The 27589-nt window shown below is 40.0% G+C and overlaps 1 protein-coding gene and 1 long non-coding RNA gene across 2 annotated transcripts in view; one reads left to right on the forward strand and one right to left on the reverse strand.

Moving 5' to 3' along the window:
- Positions 1 to 27589, forward strand: part of LRFN2 (leucine rich repeat and fibronectin type III domain containing 2) — a 97904-nt gene that overhangs the window by 33146 nt on the left and 37169 nt on the right. Inside the window, exon 3 of the mRNA XM_023924532.2 lies at positions 12664 to 14056. Within this exon, the coding sequence (XP_023780300.1) occupies positions 12684 to 14056 (1373 nt within the window). The 5' untranslated portion in view covers positions 12664 to 12683. The remainder of the gene's footprint in view (positions 1 to 12663; positions 14057 to 27589) is intronic.
- Positions 10933 to 13658, reverse strand: LOC147654996 (uncharacterized). The gene is made up of 2 exons (XR_015283615.1): positions 13569 to 13658; positions 10933 to 13017 (listed from the first exon to the last, which is right to left on the reverse strand). It is a non-coding gene; the product is annotated as an uncharacterized LOC147654996 (long non-coding RNA).

Here is a 27589-nt window from a genome sequence, read left to right on the forward strand (position 1 = left end):
GAGATGTGGTCCTTAGGTCATTTAAACATATGTTGGAAAATCACTGTGAACTGTGATAATCCTGGACTTAATTTTTATTTATTCCTGAATTATTATTGTCTGACTATTTTGATCTCTTCTTTTATATGAACATCCAAACATCCATCTCCTGAGAAGAATTTCTGTGTTTTCTTGTGATTGTATGTATACAAGTAGCACAAGGGAGAAGATGGAGCTTTTCTCCTATATTTAAACAGAAAAATTCATTCAAAACAGAAATTTTCCATCAACATGAAAAGAAACATTTCATGATGATCATGGTGAGGAACAAGGGACTGTCAAGATCACTCTGAATTTCCGCACCTCTCACTTTAAAGGCCAACACCTCACTCCAGGAGGCCAACACCTTTTCACTCACAGTAGCAGATATGTCATCCCAGTCTGAGCTTCCTGCTTTGGGAAGGATCATTGTGGGCCTGAAGCAGCTCTGGTTTTATCCAGAGGCTCAGTTTCCTTGACACTTCTCAGTCAGATAAGTGTAACGGTGCTGATCTTATTCAGGCTGGTAGCTTTTGGCAGCAAGCAAGGGAAACGTGTTTGTGCTGGTCTGTTTAGATGTGACATCATCCTTGGGTACAACTGGACAAAGTGGATTGAGGCATTTGTAGATCCTGTCAAGCACAGAGCTGTATTTAATTAGCTCAGTCTAATGCATATAGACCTTTGCTACTCCTCGTGCCTGCTAGACATGCAGCTCAGTAGCTCAGTGCCATTACTGCACTCTGCACCCCTCACGAGGGTCTCCTCTGATTGCAGACCTGTGGAAGCAATGAATAGCAGCAATAATCACTTTTTTCCACTTCTCCTGGCTGAAATACTACAGTTTTCCCTCCCTGGAAGGTAAATTGTATTTCAGTTTTCCACAACATTTTTTGCTACAGATAGGAAGATTTTACTGCTGTGCTGCAGAAAGCAGATGTTCATTTGGTAATATAGAGGAGATTTTCATGTATTTCAGACTGGTATTTTATAGACAGAGCTACCTTCCAGGCACTCTGTGTACCATCAAGGCAGTGTTTTGCTTTGTGATTGTTCTACAGGACTGTTATTCCTTCTGAAACACATTGATTTGACTTTCCACCTCAAAGCTTGAACCATCTTTCTGATTATTTCCAGAACAGTAGATGATAGGTGGAGAATTTAAGAAGGGAAAGTCCAATAATGTTGGATGTCGTTTCCATAATAGCCCAACAGAAAATAAATATGTAGACCTTTGGGATGTGTTGCAATTTTACTGAAAAATGCAATCTATTCTTTAAGTATTCTTATGGACAGTGAAGAAAGTGCATCTGCTGTAGTATAAGAATACCTCTAATTATTTCCCCTTGATTTTGTGTTAATGCATCTAGACCTAAGGGCAGGGAAGAGTGTGTTGTATCTACTACAAATAAATCACTACAATTAACTGCTGATATGCAAACTGACCTTAAGTGCTAATACATGTCTGCTTCTAATATCAGGAATCTAGCTTAGAACAGGCTGTAAAGGGATCTGGCCTTGGATCAATGAAAGAAATGTCTTGAACAAATTGGGACCACAGAGGTCAGTCTTCTGAAAAACATAATTAAATTGGGACTGAACTGGAAGCCTCACACATCAAAGAACTGCAGTGATCAAATGATTAGGGAATGGAGGGGGGTGGGGTGGGATGCAGCAGAAAGCAAGAAAGAAACAGCAAAGAGTACATAAGGCAGCAGCTTTAGAGATGGTATTTGAGAAGCAGAAAGTTTAGAGGCACAAAAAAGGAAAACCAGTCAAAGACAGAGTAAGTAAAAAAGCCCAAAATGTGTGAAACAAATACCATAATATGTTGGTACACACTAGAAAATAAAGGGTATGTAAGGAAGAAACAATAAAGCATGCAGAAAGGCAATATTAGGAATGCAACAAGAAAATCCTTGGTTAATGGAGCATGTTGGCAATATAAATTTAAATGCAGCATATAGCAGCTGGCTGCTCTTATCTGATAAGACTGTCATTTTAAGCATAGTTGGTGAGCAGAAACTTCAAAGTGAAGCAGAAGATATAAATTTGAAATATTAAGGTCTTATGTATTTTATTTTATCACATGTTTTCCCTTCATTTTAATTTTAAGAGACTTGTTCTTTTTCTGCTGACTTAGTGCCAGTGAAAGGTGCTGCGCAGAGAGCCCTGGGGATTGAAGACTTTTGTTTCTTTATAAATAAACATAGCAAGTGTAGTAGAAAACCAGCTTTCCTCATCTTGCTTTCCACTCACTTTCCTCTAGACTAACCTGAAAGAATTTCCAGCTTTCCTGGAACAGACCAGATGGAGTTTCACGAGCAGCTCAACATGAAGTGGCACTGTGCACTTGCAGCACAGAAAGCCAACCATATCCTGGGCTGCATCCAAAGCAGTGTGGTCAGCAGGGCCAGGAAAGTGGTTTTACCCCTTTTTTACTCTGTTCTTGTGAGACAGTACCTGGAGTAGTGCATACTGTTCTGTGCCCCCAACATAGGAAGGATGTAGAACTATTGGAGCAAGTGCAGAGGAGGGCCATGAAGTTGTTAAAAGCACATTGGAGCACCTCTCCAATGAAGACAGGCTGAGAAAGTTGGGTCTGTTCAGCCTGGAGAGGAAAGAGTTGCACTGAGATCTCAAAGGAACTTTCCAGTATCTGAAGGGGACCTACAGGGAAGCCAGAGAGGGACTCTTCCTCAGGAACTGTAGTAACAAGACAAGGGGGAATGGCTTCAACTGAAAGATAGTAGATTTAGATTGGATATTAGGAAAAAGTTCTTAACTGTGAGGGTGGTGAGATACTGGAACAGGTTTCCCAGATACGTTATGGATGCCCTATCCCAGGAAGTGTTCAACACCAAGTTTGTTGGTGGTTTGAGCAACCAGGTCTAGTGAAAAGTGTCCCTGAAAGGGGGCTACAACAAGATGACATCTTCCAGCCCAAACATGATTCAATCAAACAGCACACTCATGGAATCATAAAATTGTTTAGACTGGAAAAGGCCTTTAAGATCAGAGTCCAACCACTAAATCATGTCTCTAAGTGACACATCCACTGGTCTTTTAAATACTTTCAGGGATGGTGACTTAACCATTTCCCTGGGCAACATGTTCCAGTGCTTGATAAACCTTTTGATGAAGAGATTTTTCTTATATTCAATCTAAACCCATTGTAGTATAAATTGAGGCCATTTCCTCTTGTACTGCTTGATACCTGAGAGATGAGATCATCTCTCACCCGCCTACAACCTCATTTTAGGTAGTTTTAGAGAACCATAAGGTTCCCCCTGAGCCTCCTTTTTTCCAGGTGGAACAACCCCATGTCTCTCAGCTACTCCTTGTGTCAAGACACTTGTGCTCCAGACCCTTCACCAGCTCTGTTGCCTTTTGGAAAGGCCAAAAGCTTTCAGTCTCATTAGCATGAATGAAATATCATTAAGCATTTGTACTATTGTTATTTATAAAGTAATGGGTTAGGGATGCTTTTTATTTCCTTTCTATTTGCTTGCCTGGTGCTGTTTCTTGGTGTACTCATTTTAACTACTCAAGGTTTCTTTGTAGTCAGGAAATTTTGAAACCTATTCCTCTATATGTGAACTTCCTGCTGATAAAAGGTGAGCCTTTCAGCTGCGGTTAAGCCATTGGAGAAGAAGAATGTGAGATGTCAGGAAAGGAGGTAAAGTGTCTTTCAGAGGCTTTTGTTCTGCAGGCACTCAGGGAAGAAAATGGGGCATTGGGGACAAAGACACTTCAGCCATACACAGACATACACTACCTCTGCCTTCTGCTGACTGTCAGTCTTGGAGTGATGAAGAACCAATGACTGAGCTAGAGAAAAGGCTGTACAATATGTCTCTTATCCACAATCTCCTGTGTCATGACAACAGACTTCCCCATAAACTGTTCTTTCATGCACACACAGTTTCCAAATACCTTGCAAACAACTGATTAGCAGAAGTCAGTACTTACAATTATCTTACAGAGGAGAAAGAGAAGTTAGTTGAAACTCATCCAAGGTTACATATATAGCAAGACAGGATGAAGTAATCCAGGAGTCAATGTAAATGTTAAAGCAAGGTTTCTTCCCCAGCAACAAGCAACGCGTCTCTCCTTTAAATGCAATTATGTAATTATGCAAACACTGTCCATGACACTAGATTTGTGTTAAAAATCTTTACAGTGATATGTGTTACATGTGGAAACATCACTATGCAAAGAGAAGGTATGAGAGTTGGGTCTTCTGTGAGGAACTTCATTGTCTATGGAGAGATGGGGGTATCCAAGTTGAGATCAGGAGTCCATTTTATTGCATATACAAGGCGTTTATATAGGGTTTTATTTGTATGGCACTTATACAGTGTTCTACTTGTGCTAACTATTTACCATTGGGTACAGATTCTACATGATATCACTTCACCTGGTGACATCTTATCACAGACTTTAACAACATGTTTCTTGGTCACCTGTTGCCCAAGAAGACATGTCTGTCTCTCCCATGGTTTCTGCTCGATCAGATCTAAGATACCAGGCTCCTTTATCAGTTCTATTGTACTCTCTGTTTTATTCCCCATAGAACTTGGTGAATTATCTTGGGCAAAACATTTGAGACAGATTGTGTTTCTTCTTACTCACCTCTTAAAACTAGGCTGTTTCTTCTTTAAACTGCATTAAAAGTCTGATGTGAAAGAACTGGTATTGCTACCAAAAGTCCTCCTTTCTTTTTCCCATCCATTTACAGCTGTTTGGAAATAGGTAACTGCATAACCAGATGCAACAAAGTCAACAATTTTGAAAAGCTGCTTTTCTTACGGTAAAAGTAATGGGAATGTTAACTCCTCCAAAGAAACTAGAAATCATCCTCCTGCATGTGAACCAAAAAGGTATAAGTGCTAGAAAGAGAAATTTAATGGACAGATCTATTCCCATCCAAAGTGAAAAGCAAGAAGGTGCAGTAGAAAGTTTTTCAGCATGCTGGAAGAGCCCAGAGAATGTGGAGGCCATGTGTTATGTCATACAATGGCATAGCAGGGTTCTCATGTTTCCTTCTCAGAACTCCGCTAATTTCTCACTGAACCGTGAGCCAACCACAGAGAAAAGCCACTGGGGTCCACCTGTAACAGAGGACCTCTGCCATCAAATGCCCATGCTAACATCTTTAGGAATCCTGGGGCATTCAGCAAAAATTATTGTTTTGGTGTTTTGTTTTTGTTTTTTTAAATGTGGACTTCAAATTTGCCCTGCTTATGTTTCAAAGGATTTCCAGATCTTTGTATATCACTTTGCATGCCCAATTACATCTATGAGAAAAAAATGGAAAAAGATCTTGAATTTTGTATGCCTTGGATTTCCTACCGCCGCTTTGCATGTAGGTTATACATGAAAGACAAACTGCAGTCTGCACTCCAATAAAGAATAGTTCCTATGGAATATTGGATCTACTTTGTTTCTAGGACCAAATGAAGGGTCAATTATATAAATATATATATATATATATTAAAAAGTAAAGAAGTAACAATCCCAGATAAAGAAGAGAATCCCAGTTCTAATTATCCTGCTCTTCCTTTGATGTGTAAGGAAATAATAATGCATAAAGACTTCTATGAGAATTAAAGTAAGCTAAAGAGTTACCTGAGGATTTTCTGTTATGGCTCAGAGCCAAGGGGAATTTGGATTCAGACCAAAAGAAGAGGCCTTCACTTGTATTTGCAGAAAGCAGTAGGGTCTGTTGATGGACATTTATGATTCATGTCACATGCAATACCTCTGAGAGAGCTGCTTCTCAGCACCTTTTCAGCTTCTCTGTTTGCTCAAAATGAGTAAGAAACAGAACAACTGGTAACTTCTCTACTGTGCTGATAAAGTAAAATGTAGGATTTATGTTAAGAACAAGATAAATAAATGAACTGGATGTCTAAAAATAGCAGAGGGGTCCAGCTTAGCTGACTCATGAGCTTGTAGATGAAATCTGATGGAGACTGGCACACAGCATTAAAATAGGATAAACGTTGACAGGCATTAAATAAACAATCAAAAATGAATGGAACTTCAAATGTTCTGTGGGAGAGAAAAAACAAGGCAACCCAAGCCATTTATAATTACTGCTCAAGCCATTTATAATTAGTAGTGTTGAAAATGCTCTTCCTCATCTCCTGTGTATCTGTCATGGGAAATCACTATCCGGCACAGATGCGACTACACTGGAAAGCTCTAGTAAACTGTCTAGATAGACTTGTTGCTGATGCAACACACATAAGTGTGTCTGTTTACCAAACAGACACACTTGGATTTTCTAAATGGTCTCTTTGTCTTCAGTTTGTTTCTGTATGCTTACAAGTAACTGAATGTACATTTAGATATTTTGCATTATCAAAAACCATCCAGGTAGCTAAGCACTGTTTTGTGCCAACAAAACAGGCAGCTAAAGCCTGTGCTTTCCAGTCAGTGAAGGTAGAATGATACATGTACGAATGTTTTTTAGCAAGTGTTTCTCCTCTGTTTTCATAAAACTTACTATATTCTGTATTCTTGAAAAGTGAGAGTAGTAAATAATTCTGAGGCTTCTGTGCTTTAGATTTTATCTGAAGTGCTGAAAATGTCCCAAATGTATTGTGGGGAAGTGCCAGACAGGCAGATGCTCGGAAGTACACAGAATGTGTTCACTAAGTTTTATTTTCTCACAGAATGAATCACAAAATCTTGACTAATTTTGCACATTTCTTAAAACCAAATTGCTTATAACAGTAACTTCATTTCAGCAAAGTGCTAGTAATAGTTAAGAGTGATCTTACAAACCTACAGCTGGTTTCCTCTTTACTTAAAAGCACTTGCTACATTTCATAGGAACTAGGATGTAAGTGCACTGTAGATCCAAGTGCTCTAGGGTCACTAAGCCCACTACACACACACTGCCCAGCCATCAGGGACATCTTTGGCAGAGAAGCTAAAACACATAAAATGTTTCTCCTGGATAAATACCACTGTGAAAAATGAAAACAAATGAATGAATATGTACATACATATTTCTCAGAATTTCATCTCCTGAGAAGAAAGTAACTCTATCCCAACTGAAACCAGGACAGTGAGCACATACACATTAGTGCTCAAAATGCCCTTTCCATATATACTGCAAAGAAGTGACTCTAGGAACTATTTTATACCGTGTTTTTCAAGAGCTCACCTAAGAAGCATTTGCTAGTAGTTGAACTATATCAAATGGAAACAAAATTTTTTACAGATTCTGAAATTCATCAGATAAGATTTGGGGTTACTATAGTCTTTTAAGTGTTATATGTTAAAATTTCATTAAAATGTCCAAGGGGTTTTTTTGGCCTAAGTAACCTGAAATGTGAAGAGGTGACTAACTGTAGACATTAAGTGTGCTGAAACATTAGCATATGAATTTGTTCTTTTAGGATGTATGGAAAGTACTGATTTTAATGGAAGAAATTAGATACTTTAGTAAACTAGGAGAGGTGAAAGCTATGTTGATAATTTGGGCTTTTGATAGATGCATTACTTCCATCTTGGGAGTGGTAAGGAATTAGATTATGTTAGTATTTAAAAAAAGATATGACTGGTGTCAGGAAAATATCAGAAAAGCATTATGAAAAATAAAGAAAAGCTTTCCAAGAATGCATGCATAGAGACACAGGTTTTGCCCATGAAGGACTGAATTAGACCAGTATTTTCCTGTGTGATAAAGCCCTGACTAAGAAAGTATTTTGTTATTTCCTTGGGATCTGTTAAATGGATTAAATCAGTCTTCACAGTGAGCCTTCTTGGAAATCGGCTTTTATGCTTTTATGCTCTGTTCTGGATCCAGTTACAACCAGTTTTTTAAAGACTGAAACCTTAACCAAAAAATGTTCTTACATTTAGGACCATTCTATGAGTCAGTTTTACTTGGGCACATCCACCCCTTTAGCCTAGCTCTTCTGAAATATTGGCAAGCTAAAACTGCTTCCAGGGCTAGGGAGCACAGAGCAGGTAGGAGGGACTCACAGCTGCTTGGAAATGTGAAAACAAGAGAACAGCACTCAAAAGAATCAAACCAAATAAATAAACCTCATGGTAGTAAAGGGGTGAAAAATATTTTTATTTGCAACCTTGCCTTGGCTGCAATATTCAAGAAAAAAGGTTGTACGAAGGGCAATACATTTGTTACATTTTACCCAGAGGTCCCTTTTTTCTGTTACTGTGGAAACAGTATTAGTCACATTAATATGGGTGGAGCTTAGTACAGGCAGCCACAAGTACCTGGAGAAATGTGCGCTTGTAAATGTTTCCTGTTTATGGTGTGTAAAATGAAAAGTGGCTAGAGAAAGCAAGCAGTTCACATGCTACAGCTATTATTTTTTTTCAATAAAACCAGCTCCTTCAAAGGCCAAGGCAAATCCTCCATTGCATTATCTGTATGCACCTGATAAAGATCAGCTTTATCCCCAAAGAATGCAGGAGCCTAGGCAAGCAAAAAAGACAAAAGCTCAACAAAAGCAGTGTTGGTTATCCTGAGTTTGAGCCTGTAAATTGCTAGGTGAAAACTGACTTTAAACACCTGAAGAGTTTCACAGGTGTTCACAAAGCCAGCAGTGGCCTAACACCAATCCTAAGCTTCCATGGATTTAATACTGAGGACAGATCCAGATGCAAAGATATTTACTTTCCTTATGGGCATTGCAATTGCTTGGTGAGTGAAGCATAAACTACTTGCATGGATCAGGGAGAACACGAAACATACCTTTCCACACAGCTTTTTGGCAATGCAATAGATTAAGGAGTAAGTTTCGTCCTGACACAGTCCCATTCTCTTTTATGCCTTATTGATTAAACTGCTTGCAAAAATTTGTGTGAAACTTCACCCATCACTGCAATCCTTCAAGCTCTGCATTGAGGGTAGATTTCCTAGTCATATAAGTTCACTTCAAACAGAAATAAAAGAAGATAAAGAACAAGGAAAAGGGCAGCCCTCAGGAAAGAAACCAAATTCTCCCACAGCACCTACAAAACTGAAGGGTGGTACCTTAACTCACCCATACAGTCCCTGGAAGCTGGGTCCCAGGGTGCTTAGAAACTGTAGAATCAAAGCTACTACCCATCCACCACTCCTTTTTAAATTTTTTATTTCTCTCTCTTTTTCCCAGCCTTTATGCTGCATATTATTTGTCTGACAGTTACCTTGTGCTTGGTAGGCAAAGACTATTGGAATTTAAATGCAGAGTTCCATGAATATAGAATTAAAAAATGCCTTGGAGACATTGCTGAAATGAGATGTCAAATGCCAGATTTTTATCTTTATGAGGAAATTTTGAATACAAAACACCAAGGTTTATGGCTCTTGCACATATTAATTCATACCGATCCATGTTCTAAGAGAACTAAAAGGGCTATTTTTCATCTTGGGCTGAGACAGGAACTCTTCCAGATTTACTGACTTGCTGTGGGAAATATGCTTTATCAGGCTGATAGATATCTTTAAAATGTGTATCAGAATGGTAAGCTTATCACAAGACTGCCATTAGCAACTTATAAAATTATTGGTCTTGCAGATAACAGGAGATTTTGTGAACAAGGTGAGCATACTGGTCATCAAAAACAGACCCTAAACCTGACACTTTATTTTCTGTCTTAGAAGAAAATTACCAGAAATTAAATCAAAACAATTTTTATTATACATCCATCTCCTTGGTAACTAGCAATTACCATGACTTTGTGGGATGGTCTAGATTTTAAAGGATATTATTATAATTGTGCAGGCTCAATAATTACAGTATTACCTGGAATCATCCCTGGAAGTGCTCAGCTCCAGGCTGGATGGGGCTCTGAGCAGCCTGGTCTAGTGAAAGGTGTCCCTTGGCAGGTGGGTTGGAACTAGATGATTTTTAAGGTCCCTTCCAACCCAAACCATTCTATGATGATATCTGTCTATGAATTCTTACCTCATCTTTGGCTCAAGGGCTTTGTCTGTCTGGAGAGAGAAAGGAAAATCATTTGCCCTGTGGAAGTCCCAGATTTTCTCCTTAAGGAGTCCTGTTGTCTCCAATGCCCTATAGGAGGTCCTTTGGGTTTATACCCTGTTTGTTGCATAGTGAACTGTTCAGGATTACGTTGTGGAGAAACCCAGGGCTCAGAAGCTTGAAATAATAATGCTAGCAAATGATCACAATGGCAAGAAATTTCCTCTGTAAACAAACAGTGTTTACATTAGTACTTTCAAGTGCATTCAATATTTGGAATTACAGTGGTCATTGCCAATTTGCCCTCTTGCTGGCAAAAGCACCTGCTGCACTCTCTGTGACTTTCATGCACATGTCCAGGCACACTCAGGCAGATGCTGTGCTTTCGAGACATTCACAGACAGTTTCCCCATCAGGGTTTGCTTTGCCATTCAGGCCTCCTGCTTCACATCCTCCTCTTGGTGCTTCAGTCTCTATTTGATGTAATTAGCTTCTGTTCCTCCCCCCATTTTTACTTTTTTTTCCCCATGAATGCTCTTTACTCTGACACTTAGAGTCAACCATTTCCCCAAAGCACTGTGATATTTACCAGCATCTGGAAAAAATGTGGTTAGAGAATTGAGACACTTAAAGGAGACACGGCTGTCGTAAGTGTGCATTCACATTTTTGAATAGATATTCAGAGGGTGGGAATTTAAATGAGGAGGAAGCTATGAAAGGGCTTATTACTAATCAACTGTATCCATTTCTCCCCCTTTTAAACTGCTTTTTGTTTATCATTTTAGCTGGTAGGGTAATACACTAAATTAAATCTGCATAATACATTTATAATTAAGATTGACAAAGTCAATTGCCTCTTACTAAACTACCAAGTGATAATATTGTAAGGGATATTTATAGTTCTTTAATATGTAGGTCACAGATTTGCATCAATAACACACTTGCTTATCTCCAAACATTTCATTCAGTCGCCCTTTATTTACTATTAAAGGTAAGATTACTTTTCTCAAGCCATCCTTTCTAGAAGTGTCTTGCTTTCATCTTGTTTGTAAAGCTCAGCAAACACAGATGTTTCATCCATCTACTCTACTATGAAATAGTAATAACAGTACATAATTACCATCATCACACCATGCAGAGAACCTTGCCATAAAGAACACGCTCTACATAGTTTCAGCACTCATACCATCTTGCATTTCTACAGCTCCTTCTTTCTGACTCATTTTGCATATCCTAGAGAGGAGATGCCAAGCCACCTTACCTAGGGCATGAATTGGGAACTTTTGGGCAGAGCCCAAAAATAGGCCCTTAGTTTTCATTCCTTTCAGGAGAAGGTAGAGCAAGACCTGTTTAAAGAGTTCTTAAAAAAAGTTTTTGTTTTGTGTTTGGCGTGTCTTACTGGGAGTTTAATAACTTGAAACACATGAAAAAACTGCTAAGTACATGAGCACCTGCATGATTGAAAAGGGATATGGCATATACCAAACAGCGATGTAAGTTCATATGGTGATTGAAGCTTAAAGAGAGGCAAAATGGTCATGTTCAAAATGAGAACCTGAATTGTGTCTGTAGCTAATGCCAGGGGAGAATCTTGGAGAATGGAACACAGCACCCTAGAAAAAAAAGCCTGGGAAAGCCCTTAGAAAAATACATCTCTTTGTCTACTTTCCCCTTTCCTCAGAAGGAGAATGAGGGCTAGAAATGAATGACCTACCCATTCTTCAGCCCTGTTGGATAGCAGGGTCTGGAAAAGGGAGAAACAGAAAGAAAACAAGTTTCCCTATATCCTGCACATGTGGGAAGAATGTCAGCAAACCTGTGTAAGTAAATATTCCCAAACCTGAAGCAGGGCTTCAGCTTTTCCCAGCCACAACTGTCTCTCCAAGCCAGCCCAATCATGACTTTTGTTTATTCTTCAAAGACACATCCTTGCAGTTTAAGCTGGAAAAATGTGTGAGAGATTGGAAAAAATGGAGATAATGGTGCAAAGAAGAACTGAGGGCAATGGAGGGCCATGATGCAGGCAAGAGATTCACTGTTACTACAACAGAAGGGGTTGCAGTGTAAAAGCATGTAGTTGTCCAAAAGCTTGCAAAGGGCCAAAGGTAGCACAGTTTTCCCCTGGATCCCTTCTCTTTGGAGCTAGATGCTGTCACCCCTTCCATGGTTTGGCTGAGCACAGGGTGAAATCAGGTGACAATTACATATGTGATTTCTGCTTCTCATGCTGTCTATCATTAATTTTATTATGAGTCAGCAAGTGACTTGCCCTAGAACTGGCCAGATAATTACATGGCCATTATTAATCACATTAAGGATGGTGAAGGGCAAAAATGCAATTATTTTTTTCCAGAAAGTCAGCCGCCTCAACCCAAAGCAAAGTGCACACTATTAGGCAGCAGAAAGTAATTATTATAGATACTGATTCTAGCTTCTACTTGTAGAGAAGCAGACATTATTTCAAATGAAATATTTCATAAGCCTTGCAATCTGGGAGGGAGGGAGGGGTGTTTTTTAAGCACATAAGCATCTTTTCTTGGAGGGCTGATGCCTTTAGGTATGACTTCTCAGAGGAGGCATCACAAAGTCTCTTTGGGGGTAGACATTATGCAAAACATAAGTATAAAGGAATCATAATTATTATATCATAATTGCTGATCTTCCTTTTCACTCTTTTCCTTTCTTTCAGATACTGTTGCATGATTTAAAATGGAAAAATTGCTCTGCGGCATCCTGGTGTTTGGAATGGCTCTTACAGTCAATGCTTGTCCAAAATACTGTGTCTGTCAGAACCTGTCTGAGTCGCTGGGGACTTTGTGTCCCTCCAAGGGTCTCCTTTTTGTACCGCTGGACATAGATCGAAGGACTGTTGAACTCCGTCTTGGGGGCAACTTTATTATCAATATCAGCCGACAAGACTTTGCCAATATGTCTGGACTTGTTGACCTTACTTTGTCCAGAAACACCATTAGTTACATACAGCCCTACTCTTTCACTGACTTGGAGAGCCTTCGGTCCTTACATCTGGACAGCAACAGGTTGCCTGAGATTGAAGAGGATACGTTAAGAGGTTTAATTAACCTTCAGCATTTGATTTTAAACAACAACCAGCTAAGCAGCATTTCTGATGAAGCCTTTGAGGATTTTTTACTGACACTGGAAGACTTAGACCTTTCCTACAATAACCTCCGAAACATTCCCTGGGAATCTATAAGAAAGATGATAAACTTGCATCAGCTCAGTTTAGATCACAACCTAATAGATTATATAACAGAGGGGACATTTGCAGATCTTCAGAAATTGGCCAGACTGGATCTAACATCCAACAGACTTCAGAAGCTCCCCCCTGACCCTATATTTGCCAGATCACAAGTTATTCCATTGGTTGTTACACCGTTTTCACCACCTCTGTCCCTCAGCTTTGGGGGAAATCCACTGCATTGCAACTGTGAGCTACTGTGGTTAAGGCGGCTTGAAAGAGACGACGATATGGAAACTTGTGCTTCTCCTCCAAGTCTAAAGGGAAGGTACTTCTGGTATGTACGGGAAGAGGAATTTGTTTGTGAGCCACCTCTTATTACACAACATACTCACAAGCTGCTGGTTTTAGAAGGGCAAACTGCCACGCTGAAGTGCAAAGCCATTGGGGATCCCACTCCCATCATTCACTGGGTGGCCCCTGATGACCGTCTCATTGGAAACTCCTCAAGAATAGCTGTTTATGACAATGGCACCTTAGATATACACATCACCACCTCCAAGGACTACGGAACATTCACATGCATAGCAGCCAATGCTGCAGGAGAGTCCACTGCAACAATTGAACTCTCTATTGTTCAGCTTCCTCATCTCAGCAACGGCACAGGCAAAACGGCTCCACCGAAATCCAGGCTCTCGGACATCACCAGCTCCACTAAGTCAAATCGCGGTGAAACAAAAGGCCCACCAGAAAGGGCTGTCCTGGTGTCAGATGTGACCACTACCTCAGCTTTGGTCAAGTGGACAGTCAGCAAGTCGGCCCCTCGGGTAAAAATGTATCAGCTGCAGTATAACTGCTCAGATGATGAAGTCCTGATCTACAGGTAAATGCATTTTTGTTTGGTTCTTTGATGATGGCTGGGAGCAGAAATCAACATAAGTCTTTTACTCTTTGACTTTGAACTGAGATGGCACTGTGACCAGTAGCATTAGTGGTATCTGATAAATTTGTATTCTCCCAGTTTGCCTGTTGGTCTGTTCATTGCTTTTCTGTCCAAGTCACACATTGCAAATCTCTGTAGTACTCATTTTCCAACAGCTGTTTTCAGTAAAATCTTCGATTTGGGAAAAAATGGTACTACAGTAGGTAGTCTTCTTAGTACGCTTAACAAAGAAAGGAAAACTTGAAGACTAGAAGTCAGATATTTCCCTTTCCACCTCCTGTAGGTGGGATTGAAACAGACTACTTAGAGAGGAAGCAATGTGGGAGGAAGTTTGTGCTGTCTACCCATAACACAGGCTCTAATTATTCTGTGATTCAAGATTTGGGGTTGCTAACAAGATATTTTTCACCTACATGAAAGGGCTCGTTTCTTATTTCACTAACATCTGTTTTACACAACTGTAATGGCTAACTACTTTGGAGTATTTAATTTTTTATACCATATTAAATGCAAGAAGAGGTAGATATAATTTCAAAAGAAAACCTTGAATGTTCCTTATGATCCTCCAGTTCTACAACTCCTCTGACTTTTAATGATGTAAAGCAGGAGTTGCTGTTGCAGTGAAGCAGTAATAAATTTTTAGGGACTAAAAATGTGTAGTAACAGTACAAGAAAACAGTACTACTGTTTTTTTGCAGTAAAAAAACACCTTATCCTTCCTTTTTATTGCAAAGATTTCATTGAACTGAACTGGATCTTTGGTTGTGTATCATCTACCAGCAGAAGTCAGAATCTCATGGAAAAGTAGAACCAAGCATATCAACTCTTACAGCTTTATAAGCATCCTGAAGCAGTGGAGAAAAATTTGATCTCATAGAGGTATAATGGGATTTGGGGTTTGAATCTAATTTGAAAATAAATTGTGGCCAAAATATAGTCAAAGACACTGATTTTCATGGCAGGTTTGGTGTTATTACTTGATGGCTATTCTGTTCTTCACCTGCTGCCCACAGGGAGAGCTGAGGCACTCATCCAGTCGTGGTACTCAGCCTCCAGATCCCACAACAAGCCTTATTATTTTCTTCTTTACCACAAGGTGGTTTTCTTTAGCGTGAGGAAGTCAAAAGAACAGGTCATAAACATTCATGTGACATTTTGCCCTCATCCTCCTCCTGCAATGAAATCTAATTTTAAAGCTTCTCCAGAACAGAATGCTTAGTTGACATGGACAAAATTTTGTGCCAACAATACCTTCATCTGAATCAGTTGTAGAACAGAAAGAATAAAGTGATCAATTTAGCTACTCCAAATTCACTCACTCATTGCCAAAAGCAGGAATATTGACCAGCAAGTCCAAAAAACATTTTTTAAAGGATATTAATTCAATTTTTTTTTTAATTATTTGAGGAAATTCAGATCTCTCCACCTCCATTCCTCAATTATAAAAAGATCTTGAAATAAATTAGAAAGTGAAAATTATTTATTTTGCTCTGGCTAATGTACAGTGGAACCAGTGTGTTAGCTTTGGGAATTGCAACTATGTGGAGTTAAGCAGAATGAAAGGATAAGACAAAGCAATGATATAGTATTAGGAATAAAATAAAAGAAAAATGCTAGTGCCATTTTTTTTCCCCAAGGCAATGCTTTTGGCAAAAATTCAGCAGTAATTAAGATCTTAAACAGTGTAAGGCTGAAAAACACTCTGAAAGATGTGTAAGTCATATGTTTATTGTAAAATTAATTTTGCCCAATGAACAGGAATATCCCTGCAACAAGAAAGAGAAGCTTTTGGGGGCTGTCAGGTGTTGGAAGTGGTTGGATATATCAGTTTTCTAGGGAGGAGGATGGCCAGGGTAAAAAAAACCAAACCATGTAAAAGAACTGACGTGCAGCCTAGGAGATGGATGGGTGAGAATTGGGTGCTACAGGCAGAAATGAAGAAAGATGCCATCTTGCCAGCCTAGTCTGGAAGAAAAAGTTGCTGTCAAGATTTTAGGCAACCCCTAATTTTTTATCATGTCCCCTCTTCTGCCTCTCAGTGACGTTTTGGCCCTTTGCTGCTTTATTTGGTTGTGGCTCCGTTTTTCAGAAGCTCAGTGAGGACAGTGCTATTTCAAAAAATCTCCTATCAGGCCTTTTTTGATGATTCACTGATGATGCATAGCTCTTTTCATTCATGGCTCTCAAAAGCATTTCACCAAAGAAAACAGATTTTTTTCTCTCTACATTTTGCACCAGGGAAAAAATGAAGCATAGAAAGATGAAGTGATTGTCCAGTGTGTGAGAGTTAATCAATGGTACTCATAATATTAAAGCCAGTTCTTACAACTTCCAGTCAGGGAACCACTCACTCCCTTAGAGTTAATTAACTAAAGCTGTTTTGCTTTAATTGGTCAGATGCATATCACTGCAATGAGTGTGTGGAAAAACCTAAGGGAAAAGGATTTCTAAAATGCTCTGCTCTATAAAATGCTGTGTTTGTGCTAAATGGGATGTGATACTGCTTAGCTGCTAAAGTGATAGGCACTTAATATACGCTAAGATGGTATTCCAGGACTGAGACACATCATCTGTGCTCAGCTGTTAGGAATCCTGCTTCACTAGCAAGAAATGTATGCACAAAGGACTGAAATCTGCTGGTCTGTCTGCTAAGAATTTTTCATGAACATTGTACTCATTGTGAAAGAGTGAAAGCAGAAGTTCTCTCCTTTCCATTGATGTCAACATCTCTCCTGATCATTACCCAGAGTACCAGTCCCATTTCCCCTTCCATGCCAGCTGTGATTTTCCACTGGCAGGATGGTGCAAAAGGGGACTAAAGTATGGTGCAATAGCTCAATAAAAAATCCAGCCTTGGGAGATTCTAGCAGATGTTTTCTGCTGGGCCTCCCATTTGCAATGAGCTGAAATGGTACCAGAATCCGAAGTTTGACTTTAGTTATACCAATGCCATTATAATGAAGATTAGCAGGAGAGGCACTGTTCATCTGCTTTCTCATCTGACTTTCCCTTGTATTTGCCATCTCAGGGCCTTTGCTCAAGCTCATATTAGGTTTTTATCTATTTTAATGCATTCAGTATGCATGTTTCTGATTCTGATCTAATGAGTAGGTCCTGGATCTGCCCTCTGTAGGTTTTAATACTGCAGTCTTTCCATTCTTTACATCTTTTCTGTAATACCAACAACAATGCCAGTAAATGTGTATTGTACCCATCACTTTTAGTCGAGACCAGAAGCTTGTTACAAATTGCAGAACTGAAAATCACTCCTTATTTGAAGGAAAAACATCCAGAAAGAGTAACCACTGTCCAATAGAGAAAGGGATGGAAGAAGACCAATGTCTAAAAAGAAATGTCTGTCCTTGGACTCAGGGATAAAGGAGTGAACACTAGGAAACCTCCTCTGTCGTAAAAATCTTACCTGCTCCTCTCAGTCTCGACTCCAAAGTGTTTTAGATGTGTGAAATATCAGACTTAAGATCAGTGCAACTTATGCACTTGTAAGCTTAATTCATTTTGAATAAGGAGTTGAAATTAAATATAAATATGTTGAAAAGAAAATATTTGAGCCTCAGTTTTCCATCTGTAACCTGGGTGAAAGTACCACCTCCCTTCACAGGGATAAACACATTAGAAAATATTATAGAACCAGGAGCCCAAATAAATAAATAGGGAAACTTGCTTTGAAGTCCTTGTGTTGTCTGCAGCAACAGGGGTAGTCATCAATGATTAAGATGGAGAACTCTATAACTGCAACACTTAAATTCAATAAGGGCATCTGGGGAGAGAGACTGTGTTTTTTTCATGCATAGAGCACCCTACATGATGGGGGACCAAGTCTCAATTTTGGCCAGTAGGCATTGCTGTAATATATACATTCACTATTTTTTCAAAAGTGAATAAATCTTCAAGTGTTTTGTAGAACTTTGCAGGTCATACTGAGCCTTCTGGCTGTGTTTTGAATTAAAGCAATGATGCAGCCATTTGAAAATGTGCATCTGAAGTGCAACACTGCCATTAGATTTATGAGAGATTTAGGTCTGATTTATTTTGTGGTATTTCATACTAAAAGTGATTAAAACAGCTGTACAAATTAAGAATTACTGTGGCACTATTGTCTCCCTAACATAAATTCAGCCCTGGGAAAAAAAAAAACCAACATATTTCTGAAAGCTTATTTTTTAAATATATATTTTATGTAGCAGGCAGACCAAGCATTAAAATATGAATAAATGGCTCCACATCTCCAGTTTATTTAAACAATGGTGCCATAAATTTGATTACCTAAACAATATAATAATGACTTATATTTACACAGCTTCTTTCACTGCAAGTGCTTTACAGGGTGGCTGAACATAGATCCCTACTATCCTGCCACCTCTCAGCTAAATATTGGCTGCATTTTAGCAATCAGGTGATTGTTCAGTTCCTTTTCATGAGCAAAAAATAGCTTTGGCATTTGCACTTATGGATACTTTAACCTGGGGAGGAACTAATTAACTGGGTTTGAATTTCCCACAGCATGGTGGTATAAATATACCCATGAACTCTTCTAGTCAAGTGGATGTCAATAAGAAAGTGATTCATGGCTGAGGTGCTGCAAACTTCAGGAATATCTAATTCACATAAGGATGTTCTCTCAAACAGCATTGACACACTGAGCATCAGAGAGGATGCCATTGTCTAATGCTTCTTGCAAGGAAAGCCTATTGTGTGGAGATCTTCCAGCTAAAGAGGAAGCCCTATCCTGTTGATGGTAGGGCAAATTGCCCCAACAGCCTGATGCTGTAGCAAACTGTGTTTATGTAATTTTCTCTCTAAGGAAAATTAGATATACAGAGTACTGGTTAGCTTTGAAAAAGACAGAGGACTCATTTATTCTGAAAGACGTGAATATCTGTCCTCACTTGAGATTTGGTCACTGGGTTCAGACAAATAAAGACTTGCACACTTGCCACACTTCTACCCAATTTTCAGTTCTATCCATCTCCAACCTCGCGTGGCACTGACCCGCTTCCATGGCTCACACCTGGAGCAAAATTCCTGACTCAGCCTCAGCATATGAGCTGAGCTATTCCAGTTGCATTGTATGCAGAATACAAACCTTGATTTCGCCAAATAATTTACATATTTAAAAGTTAAATAAAGCAACAACTAGGAGGGAGGACAGCACATGAAGACGTTAATCAGCATGTATTAATCTTTTATATTTGACAGGTAGATAGTGCCACTATAGAAATAAAAACATGACATCACAGTCCAAAAGGAAGCAAAATTTATATGATCAGTGCAGAGGGAAGTTTGGCATGGACATTTGGTACTTCAGATCATTTGAGACTGGTTTGCAGCAGGAGAGTATTTTGGCTTCTGGAGTATCCTCAGCAAGTGCAAGCCTGCTGCAAGGCATCAGTCATAATGAAGAAGCTGCTTTATAGATGCCTGTATTCTGGGACTTATTTTTAAGTGGAGTTTTATTTGTGTTTGCTGAAAACATTTTAATCTAGTTTTGGGTTTTTTTTATTTTTTTATTTTTATTTTTTTTTTACTGGGGGAAGTACAGGAACAGGGGTTTTTGGGGGCTGTTTTTTGCTCGGTTTTTTGTTTGTGCTTGGTTTTTTTCCTCACCAACCTACCCTCCTTTGAAATATGAGAAATCCTTAAAGAATAAAAAAGAAAATGTAGTGAAAATGAGAAAAAATATGTGTATTACCAGAAAATGAAGTGGAAAATAGGAATATAAAATATAAAATTAATATACTAAAATTAATTTATTAATAAAAAGTATATGTACATCTCAGTACTGTCCCTAAAGATATCTTAGATCATTGTGACAAACTATCATCCACTTAGTGCTTGGACAGAAACTGATGACGAATACATTGGTCAGAGCTAGTCCAGTTCAGGATGACCAGAGCCCAACGATGTGGATGCTGCCCAGACCATTTTCTTGCTTGATCCCTGACACAGAAAGGCAAAATACTAAATGGCCTTTTATCCTTAGGGGAGATATGCCCCTGACATGGGCATGTGAGATGTATGTGAGAGTGCATGAGACAGTGCTTGCACTGCTGCTGGCTGTGCTGCAGTGCCCCAGAAGTAAAGGGCAGGGCACTGTAGGACAGCACCTGCTGCCATCTTGGAAGCATTCTTATTTCCTTCAAAGTTTAAGTCCTGCCAAATAACATTTATTGAAGCTTGTGGAGAAGTTGTATGCAACAGCTCTACCCCCAAGCTCAGCTTCAGGAGCTGAATATGAAGGCAAATCACCTGATTCCCATCTGGAATGGTGGTGCTGCACAAGGTGGAAATGAAATCAGAATCACTTTAGACAACACTCTTAGGCACATGATGTGATTCTTAGGGCTGTCCTGTGTGTGGCCAGGAATTGGGCTTTGATGTTCTTTGTGGGTCCCCTCCAATACAGAATATTCTGTAATTCTGTGATTCAGCATAAAACAGCAGTATCTGTTTTATCTCTGCTATCAATTATTAATTCAGCTCAATAAGGCTGAGTATTTTCACTTGAGGGGAATTCAGGATGAGTTAGTTCTTGCCCATAACTTCTGCCACATCCCCTCTCTCAGATGCTCTGAACCTAAGTGCCAATATCTTTCCCCCCACCTTCATTGTAATAAAGTTATACATCTGATGCCAAAATTAACTATTGAAATAAGTTTTTAATTTAACTTCAGGTGAGTCAACAATTTGATTTCCAACTGAAATTTTTTAACATATCTGTAATTTGTGCATGTAATGCACATTTAACCACCCAAGAGGCTCTACTTGATGCCTGTATTTTCACTTCAGTGCCTGCAGCAAGTTCGCAATACTCCTTTTCTCTCTACTTCTCATCCATTGAGTTCTAATTGGTGTCAGAAATCCACTCTAATATCTTCCTCATTTTGGGTCACATCTTCTGATACCTGGGTCCTTTTAGGAAGAATGAAAAAGTATCAATAACCACTGAGTGTGACAACTACTCCTAATCTTTCTAAATCTGTAACCAAGAAGTTCCTCCCTCCCCTCACTTCATCCTTCATTTCAACTGGATCATCACAAATTCAGATTACTAAGAAAGTACCTTCAAGTGTGTTGAACAGGTAGTAAAAGTAAGGGCTGAAAAATGCCTGCTTGAAGGAGAGGATTATTTATTTTTAACCCATAGATGTTTTGCAATAGTTACAAATAAAAAGATGCTTAAAAGCATATTGTGCTCTAAAACACTATATTATTCAATTTGCCTTGCCAGTTTGAGATCATTCTGCTTAACTGAGCTCCTGCTTGCTCACATGCAGCTTCCAGGCTGTAGACAGGCGAAGGAGGGTGCCTTGGCAGCTCCTACCTCCACAGATTTCTGACACCCCACCCCATACAGCTCCCATCTGAAGTCATTGGAAAGCCTTTTTACCCTTTTCAAAGCTGATGTGGTTTTAGATCCTTGGGTCTTGGAAAAGGGTACCTGCTTCTCCTGCAGTAGGTTCTTAATTCTCCTGTTTTTCCTGTGCTGAACAATTGAGATCTGACTGTGAATATTGTTTTGAGGGTTGTGCAAGCAATTACATTCATTTGGTTCTGTAGGACTATTTTATCTATCAAATACATGAGACAGGACAAAGAGGAGGGCAGGGAAAAAGTAAGTCAAAATTCCAAACAGAACATAGTGCCTTATTTCACTGGCATAGCTACAGATTTACCTACCTAATTGCTTGCTCTGAATTTCCTATTACACCTTTTCTATTTCACACAAGGCTTTCTGCTTGTAGTCTGTTTTCAAAAGAAAATATACTTTTTTTGTACGATGGAACTGATTAACCATAACATATAATAGCAATGATACAACTTGTTTTCCTAGAGAAATGACTTAAAAATATAAAACTGGAAAAGACATAGCACTGGAAAAATAAAATAAATAAAGAAAATAATATACTGCACTAAATAGATTATATTATAAATTCTTGATTAGCTTTAGCCCTTAGACATCTGCTTATTTTTGGAGTTGACTGTAAAAGGCAGGTTTTCTGAGGAAAACATTTGCACTCAGAATGAGAAAAAGTCTATTTACAGATGATACAGTGCAAGCTGAATGCAACACTTGCTTCTCATTTAAACCTATTTTGAGGCTTCAATTGGGATGTTGATGGTGTCTTTGTGTTAATGCTTTGGTTAGGGAAAGATGAAAGAAGAGGATTCAGACAAGCTGAGGAACTTAAAATTTGAGGCAGAAATCAGGTTCATGCTTCATGTAATTTTTTGAGTGCTATACTTGTAGATTTTCAATGACGGCTTGTACTACAAGGAAGTCATTTATCTTTTTTTGTTCTTAAATGGGCACAGGAGAAATGTAGCTCAAATTTTCAGTAGCAAAGAAAGAAAATATGAGGTAATAGATGTCTTTGAAAACAAGGTATGGGTTATTTCATTGTCATACTACCATTTCCCCCAAATGTGTCTTGGTTTGCAGTCTAATATGATCACAGTAAAGACATATGCCCTGTAAATCATAATAATCTGTAATAGGACCAAACAAAATGGTAGTCCAGCCCTAGCTGAGGATAGCAGGGTAGTACTTTTATCTAAAGAAACCTTGAAACTGTAATGACATTGAGAATTGTATATGTTTAAAATTAAATGTTTTTATTTTCATAGCAGGGAAAAGCAGCCTGGCCAGCAGGCTTATCTGCCCTATTGTCACAGCCCTAATAACCCCTCAGAGTCACAGCATGATCACATTAGGTCCTACAGCATTTCTCAAAAATCCAATAAAGTGACTCTGTCCAGAAAAGGAAACAGGCTTTGGCCTTTGGCAGAGGGCACTGTAGAGTGGAAGCAAAATCACCTGCGTGTCACAATAGCAGAGACAGGATGCACTTGTGCTGGGCAAGAGAGATGACAGTCTGGTATCCTTGGATGGGAAAGAATCCATCCACTACATGGCTAGAGCCAACCAAGTTTTAGGGTGGCTGGAAAATCCCTGGAGACAGAAAGGTAAACCCTAAGCCTCTTTTGTTCAGCTGCTCCTGGTTTACAGATTAGTTTATTTGCAGAGATGAACTGTTTGAGACAGCCAGCACTAGGTGTGAATTCATGCTGTATATGCCGATCTGTCATCCCCCCCCCTTTCTCTTCCATCACTTTGCATTTTTCTAAGCGTTGCAATATATTTATTGTCTCATAATTTATTTCTTTTTGACAAGAAAACAAATAAAAGTGCTATTTGCTCAACCCAATACTTTTTTTTTTTAATGATCCATTTATTTAATTGGCTTAGATGTTGGAATGGGCTCTTATGTAAATATCTGTGCTCTGAATTTTTCTGAGTGGTTGCACAGGCAGTAGCTGCCCAATAGACATATGGGACAGCTGACAGCATCAAGACACCCCACCAGCAGCTCTGTCGTCTGGCAGATTGCCTCAGAGAGTCAGGCTTGATGAATCAGTCCTTCTGCTGGTGCTGAGAGCGTGGGGAACGCCTCTGCTCCAGAAGGCTGGTGCAAAATGAGAACGACGCACAGCCCCCACGCTCCTTGAACTGCAGGCTTGGGACAGCTGGCAGTGTCCAAATGAACTTGGCTACAATCTGGCTAATTTGGGTGAGTAGAGGTAGAGTTTCAGCTTGGTTACTCTGGGGTGAGGATGTGTCACTAGCTTGATGCCTGCTCTTCTCTCTGCTGCAGTGTGGAGTTTCACAGCCTGGAAGTGCCATGGGGAGGAATTTAATAGCGCTGCCAAGGTTGAGCTGTGGGAGAGGGGAAGAGAAAAGAAACTGGCTTGGAACTCTCCTATCTCTCTGTGCCTCTTCCCTTCTAGCCCTGAAAGGGGGCAAATGTTCTTGCAAGCTGAGCAGGCAACAAAGCCTGCTTCTCTCCTCCACCCCTGGGTCCTTTCAGCCTCCTCTGGTTGCTGTTTCAGTCAATGACATGGCAGCCCCTGAGCAGGCAGAAGAAGGAATAGCCACCAGAAGCCACCTTCAGAACCTGGCTCCTCCAGCCCAAGGCCTCATAGAGCCCAGGCTGGCTGCTGTCACAGACTGCTGGCTGAAGAGAGCGGCAGGGACAGCTCTGTCTTCTCTGGGTGGTGTCAGACAAACCTCCTGCATTCTCAGTGGCACTAGAAATGCTGCAATCTCTTTGCTAGGAAAAAAATAGTGCAAAAGTACTCTCTCTTGTATGATTTGCTATGGGGTATGACTCCCATTGAGCGCGCAAGGCTATGTGTATGGCTAGTAGTTTAAATTGTTTGGGTTGTTTTTTTTTTCCCTCTGGGGGGACTAGCCCCTAGAGGTGAAGAACTCTTTGCAAAGATGTCTTGGTTTGAAAGGCAGGTGTCTGCTAGGGAAGGCAGGACCCTCCCTTGGTATGAAAAAATGTAAATTCTCTCCCTCCGAATTATTATAATTTTTTAATTAAGTGGCTCTCAGGCGAAGATATGGGGATAGGAATAACAGTTCTTTACTAGTATGTGTAATAAAGCAAGCAAACAACAAGCATAGCATTAACAGAAGCAGGAAGCCAGTGATCACCGTCTCTCAGCTGCAGGCACTTTCCCCTCCGTGCAGTTCCGGGCACAGCCAGCAGGGGCACTGGTGCTCCCAAGGGACCGGGCAGGTGCGGTGATTTCCCTGCGCTTGCAGGGGCCGCTGGGGCGCGGGCACGGGAAGGAGAAAGGATGGGAGAGAGGCTTTGCTGCACAAACCCCCCCGGGGCAGTCGATCCCGGGGTTCCAGCAGGACTTACGGAAACAGCAAGCTGGGCCGGCAGGAATGAGCAAAAATCCCAGGGCTATAGACAAGATGTATCAGAAGCTCCTGAGCTGTGGTTGGAACAGCGGGAGGTCTCGGCAGGCAGGAGGTGCGGGGCTACAGGGCAGAAAAAGCTCGGAGTAGTGCCAATGAAGCAGTGGGAACAGGACAGTGGCAGACAAGGACACTGGCAGACCGGCTCCAAGCAGGGCAGAGAGGGGTGAGCCCAAGATCCCGGGCACCTGAGCAGATGGGGATAGGTCCCTCATTTAGTGAGACAGTGTTAATAAGGTCTCAGTCCAACAGCTGCTCTTACGAGCAAAGGCTCACACACAAAAAGGACAAGGCTGTACAGGAGTGTCCAGCTGAAGCAGTAAAATCACAGACAAAGGACTTTCTAACTATCCAAAGTTAGGGACGATATGTTTATTACATCCAGGCATGCTGGAGTCATCTCCCAAAGACGTGTATGCCCCCCACTGCCCCTTATTCTCCATTTATTCCCCAAAGTATTTCATATGCATAGGATTACACAATATCCCTATACATAGCATATATATGCATTGCCTGACTCTGCCTGCTCTCGTCTCATATGGTAATGAGCTCCACACCACTTTGGGCATGCTCAGTTCTTCTTTTGAAATGGGTCTGGGGTCTCTTTGATGAAATTTTTTTTTTTTCGGGCTTAAACTTTACAACTGTGTCTTGTTGGCAGCTCTTCTGGTTCTCTCTGGACACAGTTCAGATCTCCTGCTTGCAGGTGTAGACACGGTTCCTTTCTCTTCCACAACAGTCCATCCTTCTCATCTCCTTCTACAAATACAACTTAAGACAAGCAGAATGATATATATGTAAATCTTTGGACCATTCATTTCATTTTGGCAATTGTTGGCTACAATTGTAGGCGTACCTTTAACTAAGCCTACATTGCTTAGTCCTACATTGCTTCTATCTTAATTTTTTTTTTTTTTTTACTTCAGATTTTCTCATAAGCTACTCCTTTTTTAGTTAAAATCTTAATTCTCTAATTTTCTTAACTCACAGCAGTGACACTGAATTCTGCTCACAGTATAACATCTTGACTGTCCTCTGAAACCAAGAGTGAGAACCCTCACAGCTCCTCAGCTGTCTTTTGTCAGCCAAAATCTCTAGGTATCTCCTCCCCTCTCCCCTGAGTCTGGCTACTTCTTTTGTTTTTCATAAGTACACATAAGTACTTAACAGTTAGTTTCCTAGCAACTTAAGGGAAAAAGTTCCATAAGTGCAAAAGAAAGAAACTCAACCCCCAACAAAAGGGAAAGATGAAATGAACACTGGGAGCATGATTCCCACTTGTGAAGAGTATTAACAAAACTGGAGGGACTGCAGCAGTCCCATTTCAGGGCACAGTACTGCACCTTTTTACAACAAAAGGTTTCATATGTGGAAATAAGACTCTATAACCCACAGAGTAAGTTATAAGAGTAGTTATGTATTTATTGAGAACTGAGGTTCATGGGAGATATCTCCTCCAAACACATGCACACCCTGGAGACTTGCCCCTCTCTTTTTATTCTCTACAAAGCAGGCTTACACAATACGCCTAATATATATTCACTTCCTAACCCTGCCTGTCCCTGCTTCATATTAAAATTAGCTCCACGCCTCTGTGACTTTGCTCTGCTCCTTGTTGGTCACTCTGGTGGTCGTCTGGGTGTCTTTGGGATGAAGTAAGCGATCTTGCTCTCAGTTAACCTTTCACCTTGTCTCCTTGCGCATGCTCCTTTTAATCCTTTGACCATCTTTCAGACTTTGATACCATTTCTCCCAGTTTAGGGGTCCAAAGAATCCCCTTATCCTGTGGTGCCTCTGTCCTTGCATCCTGTTTGTGCATTCTAGCTCTTTATCTTATCTTGTAGTCTTGCTCTCTTCCTGCTTTTGTGGGAGCAGTAAGCATTTCATGTGATTTTGTCAGTCCCCCCCTCTTTTAGTCAAAGCATTTAGCATTTCTTGATGCTTGATTCCTAATTCTTAAGTTCTCTGTTTCAGATTGGTGTGGGGTGAAGACCTTGTGCTATACAAACTCTGCCTATTGAAAGCATATAAGATTTAAGTTGTTTGTTTTTCGGGAGGTAATGATTTTTCTCACTAAAACATAATATTGTTTTTTGGTTCACCTTTCCTCTTTTTCCCTATTTGGACTCTTTCATGGTAGATAATTTTATTGGCTGTGGTTTAATTAACCAATTATGCCAGAGCAGTAGTGTTTTTCAGATTAAATCTTTTATTTAATTGTTCTTAAACAGCTTACATTCTGACGCAGCTCCTGACAGTTTGCTGCTGGTCCCTATACCTCCTCATTTAAGGGCTGAGTTAATGTGCTTGCCAAGCTCATTAGTTAATGAAACCATGTATATCTGCACTAGGTTAAAACCTGTTTTCTACCCTTTTCATGTGATTTTAGTCCAGAAACTTTCTGTGGTTTTAAGGTAGCAAAGGGAGTCCAAGAAAAGCCATAGAAACTTAGAGGTGTTCTTCTTATTTAAAGTCCCTCAGGATATGATATAAGTTTTCTTGGCTCCTGCCATATTCCTTTCCTCTGCTTAACCCCAGTTAAGCTTGCTGATGACAGGGAGGCATATACTCAAAAGTGCTGCAGGCTGTTTTTCAAATCAGGTTACATTTACTAGTTCCCAAACAAAAGATGTTATCTTGGGGAAATTTTGAAGCTAGTACCTCAGTTTGGCCTAAGCAAG

Source organism: Cyanistes caeruleus, chromosome 2, assembly GCF_971803275.1.
Source record: "Cyanistes caeruleus chromosome 2, bCyaCae1.hap1.1, whole genome shotgun sequence".
NCBI classification, from domain to species: Eukaryota; Metazoa; Chordata; class Aves; order Passeriformes; family Paridae; genus Cyanistes; species Cyanistes caeruleus.